The sequence below is a fragment of the Uranotaenia lowii genome, chromosome 3 (assembly GCF_029784155.1).
Source record: "Uranotaenia lowii strain MFRU-FL chromosome 3, ASM2978415v1, whole genome shotgun sequence".
NCBI lineage: Eukaryota > Metazoa > Arthropoda > Insecta > Diptera > Culicidae > Uranotaenia > Uranotaenia lowii.
Window position 1 is genome coordinate 176992282 of NC_073693.1, and position 21755 is coordinate 177014036.

The window sequence follows — 21755 nt, forward strand, 5'->3', positions numbered from 1 at the left end:
CACGCTCATACATTAAGTGCTTTGTTCGGAGGATGATGCTACTAGCCGTATAATGTAACAATAAAAAAATCGATCATGAATTGTGAATGGAAAAAAATCACCTCGAACAGAAATCTAACTCTAGTCTTTTGATTACCTCTCCGACACCTTACCAATAGGCTAAATTGTCGGATGAAAACTAGTCAATTTTAATTCGCTGCTAGATTCTACGGCAGAAAATGCTCATTATGCCTCGATAATATGGTGCTCTATATGCCCCTAGTCAACAAATTTAAGTAAAAACGTGTTTTAAAATTGATAAAAGTGAAAAATCAAAAAAATTTTGATGGTAAAAATTGAGAAACAATGTGTACATCATGTTGCAGTGCGTACATTATAGATCAAGGTTATTTTAAGATCATAAGAGCTTATTTCGTGGTGCTCAAAAATTATAATATTTTCGTAACTTGAGAACCAAGCTAGTTTTTTGTAAATATTTCTGTAAAGATGATAAGGAGATTCCTTTTTTTGTGAAAAATTAATACTATAGGAAGTACGAAACAAATCCTCATGAAAATTTATTTAAGAAAATACGCACTTTCGTAGAAAAGCGTAGTTCTCATTATGCCTCGGGTGCTCGTTATGCCCTCATCTCCCCTAGTTAAAGATACTTCTTATGATTCTAATCACATCTAAAATTTTATTTAAGTAGGGGAGATGAGGGCATAACGAGCACCCGAGGCATAATGAGAACTACGCTTTTCTACGAAAGTGCGTATTTTCTTAAATAAATTTTCATGAGGATTTGTTTCGTACTTCCTATAGTATTAATTTTTCACAAAAAAAGGAATCTCCTTATCATCTTTACAGAAATATTTACAAAAAACTAGCTTGGTTCTCAAGTTACGAAAATATTATAATTTTTGAGCACCACGAAATAAGCTCTTATGATCTTAAAATAACCTTGATCTATAATGTACGCACTGCAACATGATGTACACATTGTTTCTCAATTTTTACCATCAAAATTTTTTTGATTTTTCACTTTTATCAATTTTAAAACACGTTTTTACTTAAATTTGTTGACTAGGGGCATATAGAGCACCATATTATCGAGGCATAATGAGCATTTTCTGCCGTAGAATCTAGCAGCGAATTAAAATTGACTAGTTTTCATCCGACAATTTAGCCTATTGGTAAGGTGTCGGAGAGGTAATCAAAAGACTAGAGTTAGATTTCTGTTCGAGGTGATTTTTTTCCATTCACAATTCATGATCGATTTTTTTATTGTTACATTATACGGCTAATAGCATCATCCTCCGAACAAAGCACTTAATGTATGAGCGTGCGTGAATTGTTTGTATTCTACAAACAGATCTAGATTATTTTGTTATTGCTTTGTTTGATGAATCTACGACTCACCTGACTTCATCGAATTGAATTCGCTGCTAGATTCCCCGGCAAAAACGCACATCTTGCTCTGATTAATGGTGCTCATACTGCCTCAGGGGGGTTCTCATTATGCCTCCACAGTGGCTGGTTTTCAGCTTTTGGCAAAATTTTTTAAAATGCATTTTTTAACGTTTTCATCTAGTTTTTCACGTTTCAGCCCGTTAGGGAATAGGCTTTTCAAGTGTCTGAACACGAAACAATAATGTAACCTCCATATTATAGCTATTTTCTATGGTTAAATAACCGTTTTCCTTAAGGTGGCCATTATGCCCCCATCTCCCCTAAGCTGTTAACGGAGAGAAAATTGGAAATAAAGTTTTGATTTTCCACAGTTGGACCGAATCAGGGCCATTTCAGGAGGACGCGCCATTATTGGAGTCAACTTTCAAGAGGTTTGCTGCATAGCTGTGATGAACTTTACAAATACAAACATGTTCACAGCTATGATAAAACACGTGAAAACTATTTTGCAAGCTCGAAAAAGCAAAATAACTGGTTTTGATAGCAATTTGACCCATGTCGAAAATAGGTCCTACTTTATTCCTTAGGGACTTATTTTGGACCACTCAAGATAACCTGGCTATTAAATTGGCTGTTAAATGTTCATGAACGTAATAAGACGTTGTACGACAATAAGAAAGAATTGTTCACACCATTTCAATCACTCATTTAAATTTGGAATTTAAGCATGATTTTATTTAATCAACTCGCCAAAGCCCAAACTCGCCATTAGACGAGGTTCACTTTAATCGGCATAAAACCAAGCCAATTATAGTTTTAACTTACTATTTGTGCACTATGCTTTGAATTACGTTAACCTAACAATTTACATCAATGTATCCAATTATAGCTACATATGTTTCAAAACTTGTGAAAAGGTAGTTGAAATGTGTAAATTTTACAAGCAATCAAGTACTAAAAATCTAGTTTTTCAGCCCCTGTGGTTATGCAATTTAAAAAAAAACTGTTGGAAAATTACTCCAACGATAATTATCCTACAACAAAGTTAGTATCAAATCTAAAACTGAATATTTGTAAAAAAAATCTGGCTTTTAGATGGCTAAAAATCTATCTACAGAACTGAACCCAAACCAAATCCATTAAGGTTTAGGAAGTCAAAATGCATCAATTGATGTCGCGAAATTTTTGATTTCAGACTTTCTCAACTTATCATTGGGTCGCCTGAAGGAGATTTGCGTTCAGAAAATTGAGCCTAAAGATAAGCCAACTGGCCAGTATTGAACACTGCTGTCAGAATTTTCATAACATTTGGAACACACTATATAACAGGAATTTTAATGTTTTTACTTTATTCTTATCGAACAAACAAAACTTGATTAGTCTATAACAATGAGAAAATTCAAAATTATATGAACAATTCGCATAATTGCGCATCAATTGCTGTCGAAATGTGGCAAAATTTAGAAAAAAAAAACTTATTTAGTTTAAGGGTGGTCCAAAATAGGTCCAAAGGGTGGTCCAAAATAGAAACCTGGTGGTCCAAAATGCTGACCAGAGTAATGATTGAAGAAACGTGTTTTTAGGCTTAAACCTTGTTAAATTGCAACAAACGACGATATTTTTCGATAGAAAAAGCCTTGATCTTCGTAATGAACGGATAAAGCAATCGAAAATTGTATCATATGCTTTTTTATTCCAGAAAATAGCATAGCCACTTCCCAAAGCGGTCCAAAATTGGTCCGTTACCCTATATGTGCAATAGACTGTCCCAAATTTGTGTGGAAAATTTAAAACCTGTGCAATATTATGCGCTTTAGGTTAAAATTGATTCTAGTCCTAGTACAAGATCTCATGCCAAATTTGGGACAGTTCGAATTACGGCAAGGGGTCGCTCAACGAGACTGAAGTTTGTATGGCATTTTGAGACATTTTGCACGGAAGAAACATGAAAAACCAGTTTTTCATCAATAACTTTGGGCTTAATTGGCCGATTTCTTTAAAAAACATTTTTTCTTAAAGGATGGTATTTATCACTGTTGATGAGTTGGGCCGGTCGAACATATTGACGCCTCATTAACAGTAATGAATACCACCGTAGAAAGTTAGCCTATTTTTGAAGCCTCATAACTTTTTTTTCTAAACTCTTATCGAAATGCAGTCTTCGGATGAAATATATTTCATAATTTAGGCTTTTAGAAACATTGTTTTTGGAAGAAATCGACCGACGGGAACCAAAGTTATTGATAAAAAACTGTTTTTTTTATTGACATCACAAATCGTCCAGTCTTGTTCCTAAGCCCCTGTGGTTATGCAATTTATTTTAATTGTCAAGCATTTTTCCGCCCTTACTTCTTTCCGAACTATCAAATGAATATCATCCAAACTCAAATATTAGAAAAACATTAAAAAGTGCAATCGAGCACAACAACAATGGTTAAAATCGGTCATTATTTGACGAAACGGCATGCATTTCACATTGGATGTTCTGGTCGGACTTTATTCGCCTCATTAAAAAAGTGATGAATATCACCCTTAAAAAAGTTAACCAATTTTTGAAGCTTATTACCTTTTTTATCTTAACTTTAATTGAAATGCAACCTTCAGATGAAATATTTGTCATAATTTAGGCTTTGAGAAAACCCGTTTTTGAAAGAAATCGGTCGAGGGAGACAAAAGTTATTGACGAAAAACTGGTTTTTCATGTTCCTCTCGAACAAAATGTCTCAAAATCCCATACAAACTTCAAGCTCGTTGAGCGACCCCTTCCCGTGGTTCGATCTGGCCCAAATTTGGCATGAGATCTTGTACTAGGCCCAGGACCAATTTTAGCCTGTAGCGTATAACATTTTACAGGTTTTAAATTTCTCATACAAATTTGGGGCAGTCTAATGCACATGCATGGGACTTTAGTGTGACTTTAAGTTATTTGGGAAGATAAAAGTTCTGAGACATCACGAAATTTTAAAATTAAAACCGAAATGTAGAAATTGCTGCGCTGTTGAAAGCAAAATTTTATTGATTTATAATATTTTTACAAATTTGAAATCTTTTGAAAATGTGATAAATGATGAATGTTGGTATGTTTTATTTGTTGTAATATTTGAAATTTATGTATCGTAAAATGTCAAAATTGTCAACTGGAACATCATGCAATACTTCTCAACTTCAATGGCTTCTAAAAACTAAATGTCCACGGATAATCATACCGCTTGCATATCAAAAGTTTCAAGGTTGATGGGACATCATATTGACGTAGTCAGAAAAATTATTGGTTTCACCATTTATTTTTAATTTTACAAAAACATGAGATTTTCACCCTACTAAGAGAAAAGGGTAGCTGGCAACAAACTTTGTTTTTAGTGAAAAATCAAATGAACACGTTTGAAAATTTATAGTTTTTTATATATTTGTGATGTCATAATGCGTAGAGCACCAATTGCACTATTTTTAGATTTTGTTCAAATGAAATTTAACATTTTTCCTGTCAAAAATGTATTTAAATAAAAAGCGTAAAGGTGCTGCATACATTTACTTACTTACTTAATGATCCCGCGCCGATCCTCCGGTACATAGGGCCGTGGTAAAAGACCTCCACTGTTGACGATCTGGAGCCAGCGTCTTCACTTGGTCCCAGTCAAGATTCTCGTCGACAGTTCGGATTTCAGCGGCTAGGCTTCGCCGCCACGAGTTTCTGGGCCTGCCTCTTCTTCGATGACCTTCTGGATTCCAATCTAGCGCCTGTCTGCAAATCTCGTTTTCATCTTTTCGCAGCGTGTGCCCAATCCATCTCCACTTACGTTCCCGAATCTCGATTTCTAGCGCCCTTTGATGACACCGGCGATGTAATTCCTCATTCGAGATCCAGTTGCCAGGCCACCAAGCGTGGATGATATTCCGCAGGCAGCGGTTTACAAATACTTGCAGTCTTCGCGTCGTCACCGCATATGTGCACCAAGTTTCGCACCCGTACAGCAATACGGATTTGACGTTTGAGTTGAAGATGCATACATTTAGGCGTAAAAAATACTATTAAAAAATTTACTGGCTATAATCATAAAGTTTGAATGGATGAAATCTATCATGTTCCAGCATATGGAAACGAGCTTTTAAAGGTGAATCTTTGATTTGCATTTTGGTGCATTTTACCCCAGACTGTTAATTGAATTATAAAAATATTAATCATCAAATCAAAATCAAATTTTTGTGCAGTTTTAGACGTTTTGATAGGGGAGAATGAGGATACTTGATCCCTGGGGATACTTGATTCCTTAGCTATATCTCGAAACTGGAATGTCTTACAAAGATCAAATGTTCTATAAAAATGTGCCAAAATGAGCAAAATAATAATTCTTACAGTTTAAAAAATTTTCACAAAATAATTGTTTGAGTAATGGAACTTTGTTTGAAAAATTTCACAAAATGTAACTTGAAGATCTTTTTTCATAACTTTAAAATGTTCCTTACATGGAAAAATTATGAAAAAAAAAAAAATTTGTTCCAATGTATCAATCGTTCGAGCGTAATATGAGCTTCATAATGCAATATTTTCGGAGCAATGGAAAACTCAACTTTTTTCAGAATTAGTTTCCTAAAATACTGATTATGGGTACAATTGATCCCTAGAGTTAAAAACGACGTATTCTTCTTCTGAATTGATCGTTTTGATTGGTGATTACGAGATTACTAATATTTATTCAAAAACGAATATTTCTCAAACAATTGTCTGAAGAAAAGGGCTAAAATAATTAATTTTCCTTTAATTATAAAAAATAGTGCCTTTAAGTATGCAATGTGATTAGCGTTGAGACAAAGTTATAGAATTTTCTTCTTCTGTCAGCTATAAATTGTGAAATGAGAACAAACATGACCAAAATAGTCAATTAACATTCTGTCTTGGGGTTTTGTTTGATTTTTCTACAAAGATGAGTGCTTCCTGAATAAAAGATCAAGTCTCCTTCAAAAGGGGATCAAGTTTGCCCTAACTTCAGAAAAATCGCATTTTTTTTACTCTCACGTCTTGTTCATCAACGAGTTCAAGTATCGTTCTAATTTTTGGAGCATAGAAACTTGAAGTTACAAGCTGTCAGAAAATGTAAAAGACGGCGAGTTGCTAAATTTTTCCAAAAAGATATGGTGAATATAAGAAAAGGGGATCAAGTATCCCCACTCTCCCCTATATTTTAAATTTTGAACGTTCCCTTAAACCCAACTTGAACAAATTGGATTACTTACAACTTTTTAAGTTAAGATTTAAAAAAATTTCAAATTTACACAAACATTAATAAAATTATTGTATTGAATTTTTATTGGCTGAAAATGTTCAAATCTGGAATTAAAAAAAAAAGATGAAGCAGTTTTTATTAGTTTTTAAATTTTTGTAAATAGTATGCATATTGGGAAATTATAAATTATAAATAATTTTGATGAAAAAAAATTGTAAATTGTGGAATTTTGAAAAACCTTTTTTTTAAATCTGGTATAGTAAATTAAAAAAAAATATTTGAGAACTAATGATATAATATTTTTCTATAAAGAGTTTTATAAAAAGATTGTATAAAAAATTTCAAAATTTGAAACTTTCACGTCGTTTATCATAAGGTGGTGACTTGACACGTGCTCTTGATTGATCTACCTACTCTACGTACGTGCACTAAGTTTGGTTTAAAAATGCCCTACTCGAATGGATTGTGTGATTGGTATACTTTCAAAGGTTGATAAGAGTTAAGAAGACAGTTTCGGATTTTATAGTTAAACCATTCATATCAGAATGAAAATATTTATTGTAAATAATGCACAAATGTGTACCTCCATTCGTGTGGTAATATCTTAACTAATGCTTCATCCTTTGACTTGATGAGGCGCCGTAAAACAAAACGTAAGAGATGGAGAAATAATATGTAGTAGTTGTATGTAGTTATTTTAAATTTAGAAATTACCTTTCACTAGCTTTACGATAATTCCTAAATCAAACATCCTCAAAAATATTATCTTGCTTACAGTTGTTCGTTCGATTCGAATTGTATATGACACATGCGATTCTATTTTTAATGTGGTCTGATGCATATATAACTATAAAACAAAAATATTAAAAAGCGCTTACAATTTCATTGCTTTGCGAACATCAATAGGAGACTAGAATATATTTTTGTTTCTTCGCTTTTGTTCTTTATTACGCTCAAAACACGGAAATTAAAAGCTTTTCCAACCCACTTTTAATGCACAAAAAAAAAATTAATCGTCTACACTAATCTAATGGTTAACATCAACGCTCGATTGAATTTTTAAGGCATTTCTGTTTTATATCATTGTGTAATGTAAGCATTTTTGTTTTATAAGTTCGCGTACATACTATTAACGGGAAAACGGGAGGAAGTGGAAAATTTTACCATATGAAAAGTGGTATAATTTAATTGCTTGTAAATAAATAATTTCTCGATGCTACCGTTCCGCAATCATGGATAGTTAGTATTTTGGGTAACTTAAAATGATCCTAGAATTTCCCCGTCAGCGTAATCGTACAGCCCGAGTTGTGATGTTCTATGACTTGTTGTTTCAGCTGGATTACGTTCTGTTTCAACTGGAATACGATGCTACATAGTTCGCTGTTTTGCGTTTTGAGATCCTTCACCTTGTCCTCTAGCTTGGAAATTCGCTCGAGCTTCCGTTTGCGGCATTTGGAGGCAGCCACTCGGTTGCGCAAACGTTTCCGTTCCAGCTTGATCCGTTCTTGATTTTCCATATCGATCGGGCTGACGGGAGGCGATGGCACTGGCTGTGGTTCTTCTTTGATCGCACTTTTTGCGTCTGTAATTTAAGAGAAGATTGAATAAATTATCTCATGTAACAGAGAAGATACTTCTTGTAATTTTTAGAAAAATTTAAACTTACCGAGATCAGTGTATATCATCACTCCTCCGCTCATGGTGTTGTGAGTGGTCGTTGTTGCTGTTGATACAATGGATGCTGCCGTGGTCAATGTGACTACACTAGGGTTGTTGTTATTGTTATTGCTGCTGGAGTTGTTGTTGTTGTTGTTGTTCATTTTATTCAGGTTATCTTCCTCGTGTCGTCTTCGAAGTGCCTCATCGAACCCTTTAGCGAACTGTTCTTGCTCAGTGGTTGCCTGCTAATGATAGAAAAAAGTAATTTAACGTTAATGGATTTCATACTTGAAACATTAGTTGTCGGTGTGTGTCAAATTTGGTCTTTTTTCGAAATTCCATTACGCATGGGGTCTTTTAAGTCAGAATGAGCGAGTGGATTTTAGAATGAGATTAAAACATGCAGAAACGCGAAGAAACCTAAGCCAGGAAACATCACTATATCTCAGAAAGCAATGGACCAAATCTTACGAATTTAATTACTTAAATTAGGGTTGCCATCCGTCCCGCAAAAGCGGGACATGTCCCGCTTTTTTGTTGATTGTCCCGCCGTCCCGCTTTTTCCTCGAAATGTCCCGCTTTTTTCATGAAAAATTCACAGACTCACACTTCAGAAAACAAAACTTTCATAAAGGTCTTTTTTTCCTAAAATACAAAAAAAATCGAAAAGGTCTTTTCTCTCAAAATAAGCATCAATTTTTCAGAGTTAACATACGACTATACTAAAAAGCCCTAAAATTTCAATAAGATTTTGATTCAGTTAAACGTTCTGGGAGCACGTTTAACCAATGAAATATAAATAACTTTAGTATGAAGAAAACATTGCTTAAGTTGCTTCTAAATGATGATAAATCTTAATTTTCTGACAAAATCTAAGTTAAATTGCCCTTTATATACCATCTTTTTCGACTTTTTCGACAAAAATTTTCTTGAGTTTTGGAATTTTTGAAAAAATTTGAAATATATTTGTTACTGCACAAAGGCTTTTTACGTGATCTGCCATTGACATGTAGGAATTGAAATATTTCTTTCATGCAACATGTCTATCAAAGTTGCCGGAATCACATAAAAATCTAAAATTTCACAGAATTCTGAGCAAATTTTCATCACAGAATCTGTTTCACGTAATACAAAATTTTAGAAATATTCACAGGTCTCACAAAATTTTAAAATTGCATACGTTTTTTTCTAAAAAATTTTTTTACGTAATTAAAAATTTTGGATTTTGATGATAAGTTTAGTAATGTTCATTGATTTTTCTCAAGTAAAATGTAAAAAAGACGCAATTTGACATGACTTTTGAATAAAACTATCGAAAAAAGCATCACTGAAACCATCAGAGAATTTTTGGATAAAATCACAGAAAGTTAATATTTTCATTTGTCAAAACACAAAATTTTTCCGGCAACCTTGGTGGTAATTTACGAAAACCGTGAAGAACAACCGTGTTTATCGCCAAATTCGTGTAAATAGAAGTGATGTAAGAAAATCTAAGCAAAATCAATCCACGTTAAAAAAAATCTTTGTGTACTTTCTATAAATAACCTTGGCTGATGGAATAAGTATAAATATGACAATACAATAAAGCTTTTTTAAGAGTTTCTTAAATGTCCCGCTTTTTTCTGCTGCGTCCCGCTTTTTTGTCGTGAAATGTCCCGCTTTTTTCTGAAAGTATCTGGCAAGCCTAACTTAAATGGTTGTGTTTAATTTTGTTGAAAAATAAAAAAAAAGTTATTCGTAACATTGGAGTTATGCTTCGTAGAGTAGCACAATAGCGGCAAGCGAAAAAACGAGATATCTCGTATTTGATCCGCAATGTGTTAAAATAACCGGGTTTTGTTGAATTTTGGTTTTATTTTTTAATTTATTCGAAATTCGTAATAATTAAGATTTTTTGGTGTTTTGGGCAGTCTAAGTTTTAAGGTAAATTTTAATTTCAAAGAAAAGGTAATCTTTCGTATTTTTATCAAAATTCGTGATTAGAACTATTCAACCAAAATGGTTTCAATTTTTCTTAACATTTCGCAGGCCTCGCACTGTCCATACGTAGGGTATACCACCAAATTGTACTTAGCTAAGCTTGATTGACCACCTTCAATCGTTGAGCCTGAAATGCTTTATCAAAAGTTTCAAAACCTTAAACAGCGTCTTATATTTTTGAAATGATATTCATTATTTGCACTTCAATCACCCCGAGCTCAAGCGTGGCTCAGGAGCCAAAAGAATGGTGTCTGAGATTGACAGCACATTCACAATGAACAAAACTGTTGCTCCCACTTTGAACATCAATACCGTTGCCGGCCACGTCCTAGTAATCAATAGATAAATAGAATGGAAAGAGAGAGAAGAGGATAAAAGAATAATAACCAGCCTCTATAAACAAAAGAGACGAAATGTCACGATTGGAATTTTCGATTTCCTGTCAGTGTCATTCCAATCGAGCAAAAGACTTGTCAAACTGGAAAATTTGGAATTGCGAAAGCGGCGGTAGCGAAAGTATTATCATTCATACCTGTAAACAAAGGGTAATCAAATCACAGTTTTTGAATGCTCTATTTCAATTACAAGCTAGATTCTCAAGGACTTATTTCTTGGTACTTAATTGGTAAGTTATGATTTTATTTAATGATAAATATGTAGGATTTTTTTTTTATTTTGAGTTTTCATTGACTGCACAAGATGTTCCCGGATCAGCGGAGTCGAAATGGAAAGTTTACCAATGAAAGTTGCGGATTCCAGTACAGATTACCCCGAAAGATGGCAGAATGCGAGTAATTTCTCCCATTTTTTTTTGTCTCAGTCGGGAACCGGAAGAAAAATATATTTTTAAATCCGGGGCAGGTTTTGTTAGAACAATTTTTCTGCCAAATACTCCATGATTGCACTTTTTTTAATTGATGACAATACCAAAAAAAAGCTTGGTAAAACAGCAGACTAGATAAAAAAAACCACTTCCGAAAAAAAGTAAACGCCACAAAAATTGAAGTCATGTGAAGTTTGAAGCAAAGCAGTGCTGCGCTCAAATGAAAGCGGGGTTGCTAGATGATTTATACTTAAAAGGATCAGATTGCGTCTCTTTTGTTTTTATTACAGGCTCTTTAAAGAATAACTTTGTGCTTCCAGACCGAGATTAAGTCTGCATCCAAGCAAATAAATTCATTGGTGGAATGGGGGGAAAGGATACACTTTTGGCTAGTGAAATGGTGTTAAAATAATAACCAAATTTCATTATAAAACTCTCCTGTTTTTTTCCTAATGAAACTCTAAAGCTTATAATTGATGTAAATTTTTGGTTTTATCGTTCGAACATGTTTAGAGCAAAAGTAGTATCATTTACTGTTCCCTTGGAATTTATCAAAAATCGTATAAGGATAACATAACTATTCTTTATAATATTTTCAACTTTTTAAAATATATTTATGCGATTCACAAACTTTTGATGAGTTTTTATATTTCATCATCTTTTTATACTGTAAGATTTAACGATTTATGATCTTGCCAAGATTTATATTTAAGCGAAATTCATATTTTTGTCGATTTAAAATTTTCTAAAATTTACATAAACGTTGATTGATTGTATATTTCGTTCAAAAATTGAAGTTACGTTATTTTATTGAATAGAAAAATCATTTGGGAAAATATTCAATCAAGATCAGATCATCATCATTAAACTGCAAATCGCACAATATGAAACTAAATGATAACCGAAATTTTTGTACCGAAATCCGATAATGTTTGCATCGATTTTCTGATTACAACCTATGAGTTAATAACTTCTCGGAATGAATTGAAAATTAATGAAAACTTAGCTGCGTGCTTCCATTTTTTCAATGTAGATTCTTCCGGAATATCGACCGTACTGAAGATAACAGGTTTCTGACCTTGGACATCCAACTATAAGACTGCTCTCACTTACAATACCACTAAACATTTGACTTCATATCGGAAATGAAAATTGAAACAATTTATACCTAGTTTTGACACGTGATGAAAATTTTCTCACGTCCTCCCAATCCAACGCCTGCTTCATATCTTCAATACCACCATAAGAGCAAGTTCACTGGTGTTGAGAAAAAGTGGTAGAAATTTTGACATTTTGAAAATTTTACCATGCAAAAACGTTTTCAAGATCTTGGGGCGTTGTATTTTTTTACAACACTGTTTCTATTTCAGCCGTATGTGATAGAAATATTGCTATTTTTGCATCACAGCATGCGAAAATACAACACATGTTGTAAAAAAAACTAGAATGCCACAGATCTTGGAATTGTTTTTGCATGGCCAAATTTTCAAAATGTGCCGTAAGTGTCAAAATTTCTACCACTTTTTTCCAACACCAGTGAACTTGCTCTAAGGGCGATGGTAGAAAGTAACTTTTGGAATTGATTTATGAAAACTATGGAAAGTTTTTCAAAATGCATCACGTTTCTGAGAAGCTAGTACATTTGTTTATTAGTTTGTAAAGTGTTTTCTGATTTCGGATGAAGTTTTTTGGAAAATAAAGATTCTGTACGGGATACGACCGTTTCCTGAGGAAGAAGAAGAAATATTGATAAATTTCTTTATAAATTTCTCAATGAAAACACTTAGCTTCATTCTCCGGGTTCAAAATTCTAAAAGATAGACCCGAATACTTAAAAAAAGAAGCGTTAAATGTGCATTTCAAACACAATGGTAATTTTTTCATATACTTGTTGGCACTTTTTTTTAAAGAAAGGGCGCGTAATTTAAGTTGAAACAACATTTAAGCTGAAATTTGCTATTGCCGCATATGAAAACTTTTGATGTGTGCCCAACAAACCTCTTGTATGTGTGTATAGCAAGAGCCCTATTTGTACTATAGAAATCACTGGCATAAGCACTTTAGTCTAAATTCAGGCGTTAATTATAGTCATTGAATCGACTCATGGAGTAAATCGTCTAACATAGAAATTTCTGAGCACAACATTGGTATTTGAGGGTGTTCTTCTAAATTAAGGTTGCCAGATTGCCCGGTTTTATCCGGGTTTGCCCGGATATTTAACATAAAATTTAGAAAAATTTCTGTCCGGTCCGGTTGCCCGGATTTCATTGAAAATGCCCGGGTTTATTATCATTTTCATTCTCAAATCACACTTTTAAAAACAAATTGTGCTATTTTTTTTTTAATTTATGCGTCCAAAACGAAATGATCATGAAACGTTTTTTGAAAGCCTGAAATACGATTAAAAATCTGTTGATAAATTTTGATGGAACAAATTTTTTTTCAACTGTTTTTTTTCTTGATTTTTGTTAAGCAATTTCTAGGTTTTTACCAAATTTGCCTATATATTGCCAGGATTTTGATCGACCATGAAATTAAATGCCCGGAATTTGCCAAGTTTTTAGATAAAAATAGCCCGGTTTTTCCGGCCCGGATACGTGCTGAAAAAATTATGGCAACCTTATTCTAAATTGATGTTGCAGATCTCTTTTTTTTAATCGAATTTCTACTTTTTAAATTTTCTTAAAGATTAACAGAGCTTAAGTTACATTTAACAGCGTAAATCTTAGCTTTTTGCAAAAAACTAACAATTTTTTACTTATTTGTTCAGTAGAATCGTATTATATAAGTAACTTTTTAAATTAATCTCTCATAGTAGAGGCGAATCTACCGAGCAAGCATCTCTGAAAAAATAAATTAAATTAAATTAAAAATCTCTCATAGTTTTTTGTGCCCATTTAAAGTGCCAACATAATGGTCTTTTTTATTTAGCTCTGCTTGTTTCCACACTGCTACTCAATCAAATATTAACATTAATGTTTCCACATGTCAGCCAATGATTCAAAACATACTTGTTGGAACTTTTAGGGAAAATGCGCATTCATTATAGTTTAAAAGCATTTTAGCTGAAATTTGCTATTGGCGCATATAAATTTCCTTGGATATTGAAATATAGATTCGCAGACGTATAGACGGTTTCTATAGTTGGAGATATTGACGAAACTTTGTTTCTGAATTTTTCAAAACTAATCTTTGGAATATAATGGAACAAAAGGTTGTTAATTGATCCTATGAAGTATCCTACTAACATTCCTTCCTTCATTCCTCATTGACTGCTAGGACGTGGCCGGCGCCGTTGGGAATGAACTGCTAGTCCCAAGCACCATTCTTTTGGCCCTTGCGCAAAGCTGATGGCCTCGATCAATCGCGGAGTAGCAACCATTGCAATGCATTGGCGAGGTAGAACTTGTTCTGCTTAGCCACGCCAGCGATCATGGAATTTGAAGTGCGTAAGTTGAACAAAATCTAATCAAATATGTTATCTGAAGCTTTAAATGAATGGTCATATCTAAGCACTTCAAGTTCAATGATTTAAGGTGGATATGAGTAGTCAACTAAGCTAAGCTAATTTGCTATCGGCGCATATAAAAACCTTTTATGTGTGTACAACAGACCTCTTGTATGTAGACCTCTTGAAGTAGTGAATGAAAAAGAGATACATAACTGCCAAATATTCATAAATTTCATTACCGTAGTCATTCTTCAAAATGTTACGAGAGATTAAAAATCGCTATATTTTTTTAATTTGAAGCACCTAAAATTATTGTCGTATGTAAACCATTAAGATTTTAATTTAGTTACAAGTCCTTTTCCGAAAAAAATCGTACCAATCGGAGCATTTGAATCCTAAATTTGCTCAAAATCAGCAAACTTCATATTGTTATATTAGTCATATGACCCAGTAACTAATTTTTCTAGAAACTTTGAATTTCAAAGCTTAACGAAGCATGTTATAACTCATTTTTAGCTGTTAGTCGAGAAAAAAACTATTTCGGTGCCTAAATATAGGGGTAAAAAAAAAAAAAAAAAAAAAACATTTTCGTTACTACTACGTTTCACTAGGATTCCTGTACAGCAAAAGTTGAGAATCGTAATCTAGGTAAAAAAGATTCAACTTAAAAGTACCCTCAAACGACGAAACACAAAGGTTTTATTTCAGTTACCTACTCCAGGTAAGTTGCAACAAAATGCAAATTAAAATAACATCTCGTAGATCTCGTCTCTACACGCTGGAATATGTTTTGGATTGTTTAGCTTCACACGTTTATGAGCATAAAACGTTCATCCATCCAACACTTGTATTATGTTTTTCTTGTAATAATTTAAACCCCTAAATGTATGCAGCACCTTTATTGTTTTTTTTTATTATATCAGCTTTAGTGATAGAAAAGATGTAAAATTTTGTTCCCATTTAATGGGAACTGTTCCCAAAACCAAAAAAATGACTTATGGCCTTTATGGCATCACAAATTTGTCAAAAACTGAAAATTTTCATAAAAATTTTCATTAAAAAAATGTTTGTTGCAAGCAAGGATGGTGATTGGCGAATAAATCGACGAACATAAAATGATTCACTCACCCTCTGAGGTAGCCCATTCCCCGAACGCATTCGAAAAAAATTACACACGATGGCACTCAGTGAGCGAACCAATCGGACTTTCCGGCACACCTCTTTAGTTCATTCAGGAGGCGATTGGGTTGCCTGTCTGCCATCCTATGATCCAATCATCAAGCGATTGCTTTGGAAGATGATTCTGCACAGAAGAATCGCAGACGAATATCATCAGCGAGCGATTGATGATTGCAATTCTTTCGACCGCATCCGATCATTCGTTCTGCTCGTAAAGTTGGTTTGGCTACAGTTTGGTTGCCTGCGTTCGGGCGCTTCTGAAAGTAGCTCGAGCGTCAGCGTTAGGTGAATCCTTTTTTATGATGAGTAGTATCATTAATACATTTGATTTGTTGTTTAAATTATGAAATTGATGATTCAGAAACTACTTTTATCAAAAACCGTTTTTAAAGCAAAATATTACCCATTTTCGATTTTAAGAAATGTGTATACATCAGCTTAAGAAATGATGGGTATAAATGTAATGAAAAAAGAAATGTATCCATTTTCATTATCGGTGAAAAGAGATTATAAATCTTGTTCATCTTATTATTAAAATAATATCTCCAATTATTAAGTATTTATCATTACTTTTTTATGTATGCTTCCGTTTTTCGACTGTTTTTGTTAACATGTATTGAAAAATCCATGAAAAATTATAAAAAAATGTTTCAATTCTTTAAGAAAGTTCAAAGCTCCATCTAGAATGATTTAAGACAAGAAACAATTGATTATTCAAGCCCAAGGTTTCCAAAAAAATAACTATGTTTTTCCTAATAAAAATTCTCGAATTCTGTGATTTGAACCAAAACTTCTGTGATGGTTTTCTGTGGCGCAGTTTAAATAGAATTTTCAGTATTTTTGTAATTTTTTTTTTTGTAAATTTTTTGTCTAAACTTTGCGATGGTTTAATCACAAGTTTGTTATGTTTTCATCATACATTCATTTTTCATATATTTACCACATTTGCCAATTTTTTTTCATAGTGTTGTTATTTTTTCATCAAAATTTAGCCTTTTGTGATGAAAAAAAAACTCATGATTAGTTTCAAATTTGAACAAATTTTAATCCAAACTAATCTTCATTTTTATATCAATAAATAACACAGGGAAACAGCATTTTTGGTACCTTTGTTTCAAAAACGGATTTTGGAAAAAATTTGCGTCTTAAAATTCAAAACATTTGTCAAATTTAGTCTTTCACCTCTAGTTTTGGTGAAATGGCGTGTGTAAATTTTAAAATTGGTCAGTTTTGGGTATAATTGTAACACATGGAAAGATTTTTTTTTATCAATTAATTATATCTCATTGAATGTTCTTGTTTCAGAGATACAACACTTGAAATAAAAACTGAATTATGCAAAAGACCCAAAAGATTTGTTTACAACTATTCCTCACATCACTCAAGGAAGTCATTAAATATTTGACGATGAATATTTCAGCTCATTCAACAACTTTAAACACCCGTTTTTGCAAATTTGGACAAAATTTTCAAAAAGAAAACATCAATAACTTTTCTCTCAAAAGTCAAAATTTCTAGCGGTCTTTGCGAAAGTTGATTATTGACTTAAAACCTTAATTTAAAAAAAAAATTGATAGTGTTCTCTATTACTACCACAAAAGTTCCCAAATTTGATAAATGTATTTTAACATGATTTCAAATTTTATCTCGAAACAAATACAGACCCCGTTCGTTTTTGGGAACATGCCCGAAAATTTTGTGTTGCCAAAATCGAATGTTGCCAAAATCGAACGGTTTTTTTCTGAAATTTTTTCTCCTATTTTTACAAAATTACTCTTTTTATTATCAATAACGTTATTTGAAGTCAATTTCCGGCCATTTTTAGAATTTTTACAGTTTTTTTTCTTATGTTTTTGATGCATTTTGCACTATTTTTGTTTTGTTTATAATCTTTGTTTTTTTTTTTGTGATATTTGCTGTTTTTGTCATTTTTTATCATTTTTAAGTTGATATTGTCGTTTTTAATATATTGTTTGTATTTGTTTTTGGTTTTTTTTAAATTTTTCATCTTTTTGAAATTTTTGAGTACTTTATAATTGTTTTAAAAACTTTTGTTTATGTTGTTGTATTCTATCACCATTTCTGAACGTAAAAACGTATTTTTGGTGTTCGTCCAAGTTACATTGGTCCTGTTATAGAGAAAACTAAAAGGTAATGTCGCTTCTAAAAACCGTTCGATTTTGGCACATGTGCCAAAATCGGATGTTGCCAAAATCGAATGTTGCCAAAATCGAATGTTGCCAAAAACGAACGGGGTCTGTATACTCAAAAGATGGACAATGTTGCTGCATACATTTAGGGGCAAAAATATAAACAATTCTCAATATTTTTTTACCTTAAAAACAAATGAAATTTTATCTTCATGCTATTCCCTAAATCCTCGCTCTGTTCCCATGTTCATTTTTTTCTTCAAACTTAACCATTTGATAGGATTTTAGCCATTTTTTCTTCTCGGGCTTTTTCATGGAAAATGACCGATTTTTTTTTAATATTCAAAAACTATCATCAAATGACCATAAAAATAACACTTAAACTAAACTTACAACAAGAAAAAAGTTGAACTTTCGCATTAACTAACCCATTTGCTCCTAAATGCTTAAATTTTATTAGAAGAGATGTTTGTTTGTGAGCCTTCAAAAAACGAGATATTTTGAGATTTTGAAATTATAGTTTGTAATCTGGGGGAGGAAGACTGAATAAAAAAAGGAAAACATCTTTCAAACGTCAAATTTCTCTCATCATTCTACCGACCAGTGCGAAGTTTCAAATTTTTACTTTCTTATTAGTGATTTTCAATAACATTTTTTTTATGCTGAAAAGCACTTATTTTGCATAAAACAATGATTTAATTAGGTTTTGTTTTGCTCTGGCACATTCTTGCATGATCAGGAGTATTGAGTCGCTCAAATTTCGTTGAAGTTTTTGAAGCTGATAAATAAAATTGTTTGATTAATGGTTGTTCTAAAATAGCTTAACAATAGCTAATAATAGATTTAGATTTTGGGAAGATCCCATGAATCGAACAACATTTTTATATAGTTCAAAGTTTATATTTACGACAGAGTTGACAGACTGGTATTGGATAATCTAGCTGGTGTTTTCAATTTCGATGTTTATACTTTTGAATAGCAATTAACTCAGAAGACTTGAATTTAGTACCAAAACAACTGAGTTACATGACTCGCTACACGAAACTCATCATCTATGTAAAGTTAAAACTTGAACGATTACAAATATATTCAACAATTGCTGGCTTTTTGCCGAAAAGTAAAAAAACGATACAGCAAATTTCAGTCTTCCTCCCCCAGTTTGTTATATAAAAAATCTTCCAATAAAAACAAAATTTAGCTTATTTGTAGCTCAATTCATAGGCTTTCAAACGTAGTGAACAGTTTGCAGATATTTTATCTTTATACTAAGTTAATGATGATAATCTGCAAAAATTTCATGTTAATCAAAGTTACCCCGCTGATCAAAGTTTCCCCAGTTTACGGTACATCAAAGTTTTAACTTATTTTTCATATCCCTTGGCAATAAAATCAGTTTTTTCTTTGAAAATAAGAAAGATCATAAAAAAATATGAACATGTTGCGAAGAATTCAAATGTCTACCGTGTACCGTTTGGCCGCAATGATTTTTTTGTTAAATACTGTGTGCGGCGATTCAAAGATATCTGAACGAACGGCGGGCCAATCATTTGCCGATTCGGTTCCTTCTTTCAGTTGAACCAGTTGAATCGGATCAGCGAACGAATATCTGGAGCCAGGAAAGTCGATGATTGCATCATTGCATGATTCAAACCTGCCCGTATGCAAGCGCCCAGCGTTCAAAACCAGCAGCACTCACAATCAGATTCGATCAACGTTATTCTTTTTCCCCCAGCGTTCGGTTCAGACGAAGATTCGCGAGATCCGAAAGAGCGCTTGAGTGAATCGTTGAAGAGTGTATCGCGATTGAGTGAACGAGTGGATTCAGACCATCCTTGGTTGCAAGTTACCCATTTCTCTGACTACGTGGCAATACGCAAGTTTTTGAGTGATCAAAAACTACCGACGATTTTTAATATTTTTCTAACAACGTTAATGTTATGTCCCATCAACCTCAACACTTTTGATGCACTAGCCGCATCATTTTTTGTGGGCTTAATTTTTGGAAGCTAATTTTTTTCTGTCGTTCATAACTTATTCACTCCCGATTAAAGTCATAGTGAATGAGGAATGTGTGAAGGGTTAGTTTGTTTAACTTTTTTTGTATTCAAACATATTAGAATTTTATTTATATGAGTTCAAGTTTGTTAAAAGAATTCTCAGGGTGCAAAAAATTCAAAATCGCTCATCACAATCATCCGAAACCTTTTCTGTATTCGAATTCTTAATGACCGACATTCTCAGTCGTAAAGTCTCGTCGTCGACCCATTATGACCCCTACTCACCTTGATCGGGTACAGTAAGCTGCTTGGCGTCGGCGTAGGCAGGGTAGCATTGTTGGTGATTATCTTCTCCAGTTCCGGCGAGACCAGCTTAAGCACTTGCAAATCTGGCGAGGTCAGCACCGGTGGCGCCGTAACGGAAGCATTGAATCGTGCCTTCCGACTCTTGCCGGGGTTCAGCTCAAGTGTGGCCGGTCGTTTGAGACTGTTTCCGGCAGGGTTTGTGGTGGTCAACGTTTGGTTTGTAGCCGGCACATATTGACCATTACTGTCCTCGTAGAACGACTCCATGTTGGTATTGTTGTTGTTGTTGTTGGCAGCAATGTTGTTCCGCATATTATTCGTCGATTCGTCGTCGTCCAGAATGATCCGTGAGCTGGATAATACTAGCGCACGTGTGTGGGTTGCATATACACACGGCTATGACACTTGTTTGTTTTTGATGTTGCAAAAGGGGGACGATGGGTGTTTCGCTGTAGGCACACTACAAATTCCCACTAATACTTGTGAAAGCGTTAGTAACACACGCTAATGTACGCTATGGAAAAAATCGACGTTCCGCAATCGTCCTCAAGGCAAAAAGATCCATAAAATGTGCTTACTTATCAATTCAATTTATGCTTCTCGCTTCTCAGCCTTAAGGTCACTTGAATTGTTGGCTTTTTTCACTGTACTGAATAATGTACTTTTAATCACACTCGTTTTTCCACAAACACTTCAGAAGAATTTATTCTCTTGTCGAAATCCGATAGAATTATTGGCAAAGGAGAAGTAAAAAAAATCAATCGTTCATTTCGCATTTAACTCGCGACACAGTCTAGCTCATGCCTCTATTAGCCAGCCCGTATATCTATCGCAGCTTAATACCCTCATGAGGCGTATATGAAATGCCCGCAGTTCTTTGTCGCGAACGGCCGTGTGTAAACAATGTAATCCACATCCGTCGAGAGTTTCACAATTCGCACTTAGGCTGCGACATTCGCTTTATTTGCATCCACAAAAAGTCAGTCGTACGCTTCAACTTAAAATATTCACTTTTCTTCGCCAAAAACAACCGAAGATTCCTCACGATCCTCCCTCGTTGCACTGATCGTCCTCAAAATTTGCGCTACTGTGGAATTCCTCCGATAATAGCAATAATAACAGCACTGGTAACAACTTGCGTATGAACAACACGACACATTAGACTTGTCAAGACGACTTGAGGCGTTGTTGAAAAGAAGAGGCGTAAAAACGCACAAACGCGACGAGAAACGACGGACTCGATGTTGACTGTTGGCTGGTTGAAGCACGAATGAAGCGAACTTAGTACTACTGGCTGCTTTTCATGATTCATGGATCTAAAAATAGCTCGAGTCGTCATCTACGACGACGCTCATTGGCTGAAACCAGTGGTATACTTTAAGGCTGTGTGAGTGTGGTCGCCTGCGTGCAACATAAATACCACCCCACGAGGGGAAAACTGGTCCGTTTCATTCTGACGGGTAGCACTTGTCCTGCTCCAACATTCTATGCTACAATGGTTCAACATAAAAAATCTATTTAGTATGCTTCCCAACTTGTTTGTAGGTACTTGAGATGGTACAGTTCGAAATGAAACGAACTATTTTCGATGAAAAT

At 33.7% G+C, this 21755-nt stretch overlaps 1 protein-coding gene across 2 annotated transcripts; it reads right to left on the bottom strand.

Moving 5' to 3' along the window:
- Positions 1–7154: 7154 nt before the first annotated feature.
- On the bottom strand, positions 7155–21445 carry LOC129757495 (transcription factor Jra). 2 transcript variants are annotated; one of them, XM_055754760.1, is made up of 3 exons: positions 20139–21445; positions 8281–8515; positions 7155–8196 (listed from the first exon to the last, which is right to left on the bottom strand). In XM_055754760.1, exons 1-3 carry the CDS (start codon positions 20469–20471, stop codon positions 7883–7885), a joined length of 882 nt encoding a protein of 293 aa, XP_055610735.1. In that variant the 5' UTR covers positions 20472–21445; the 3' UTR covers positions 7155–7882. The 2 variants fall into 2 exon arrangements, with proteins under 2 accessions (XP_055610735.1, XP_055610734.1); XM_055754759.1 differs by having other exon boundaries at positions 8281–8518; positions 20139–21444.
- Between the last annotated feature and the right edge of the window lie 310 nt (positions 21446–21755).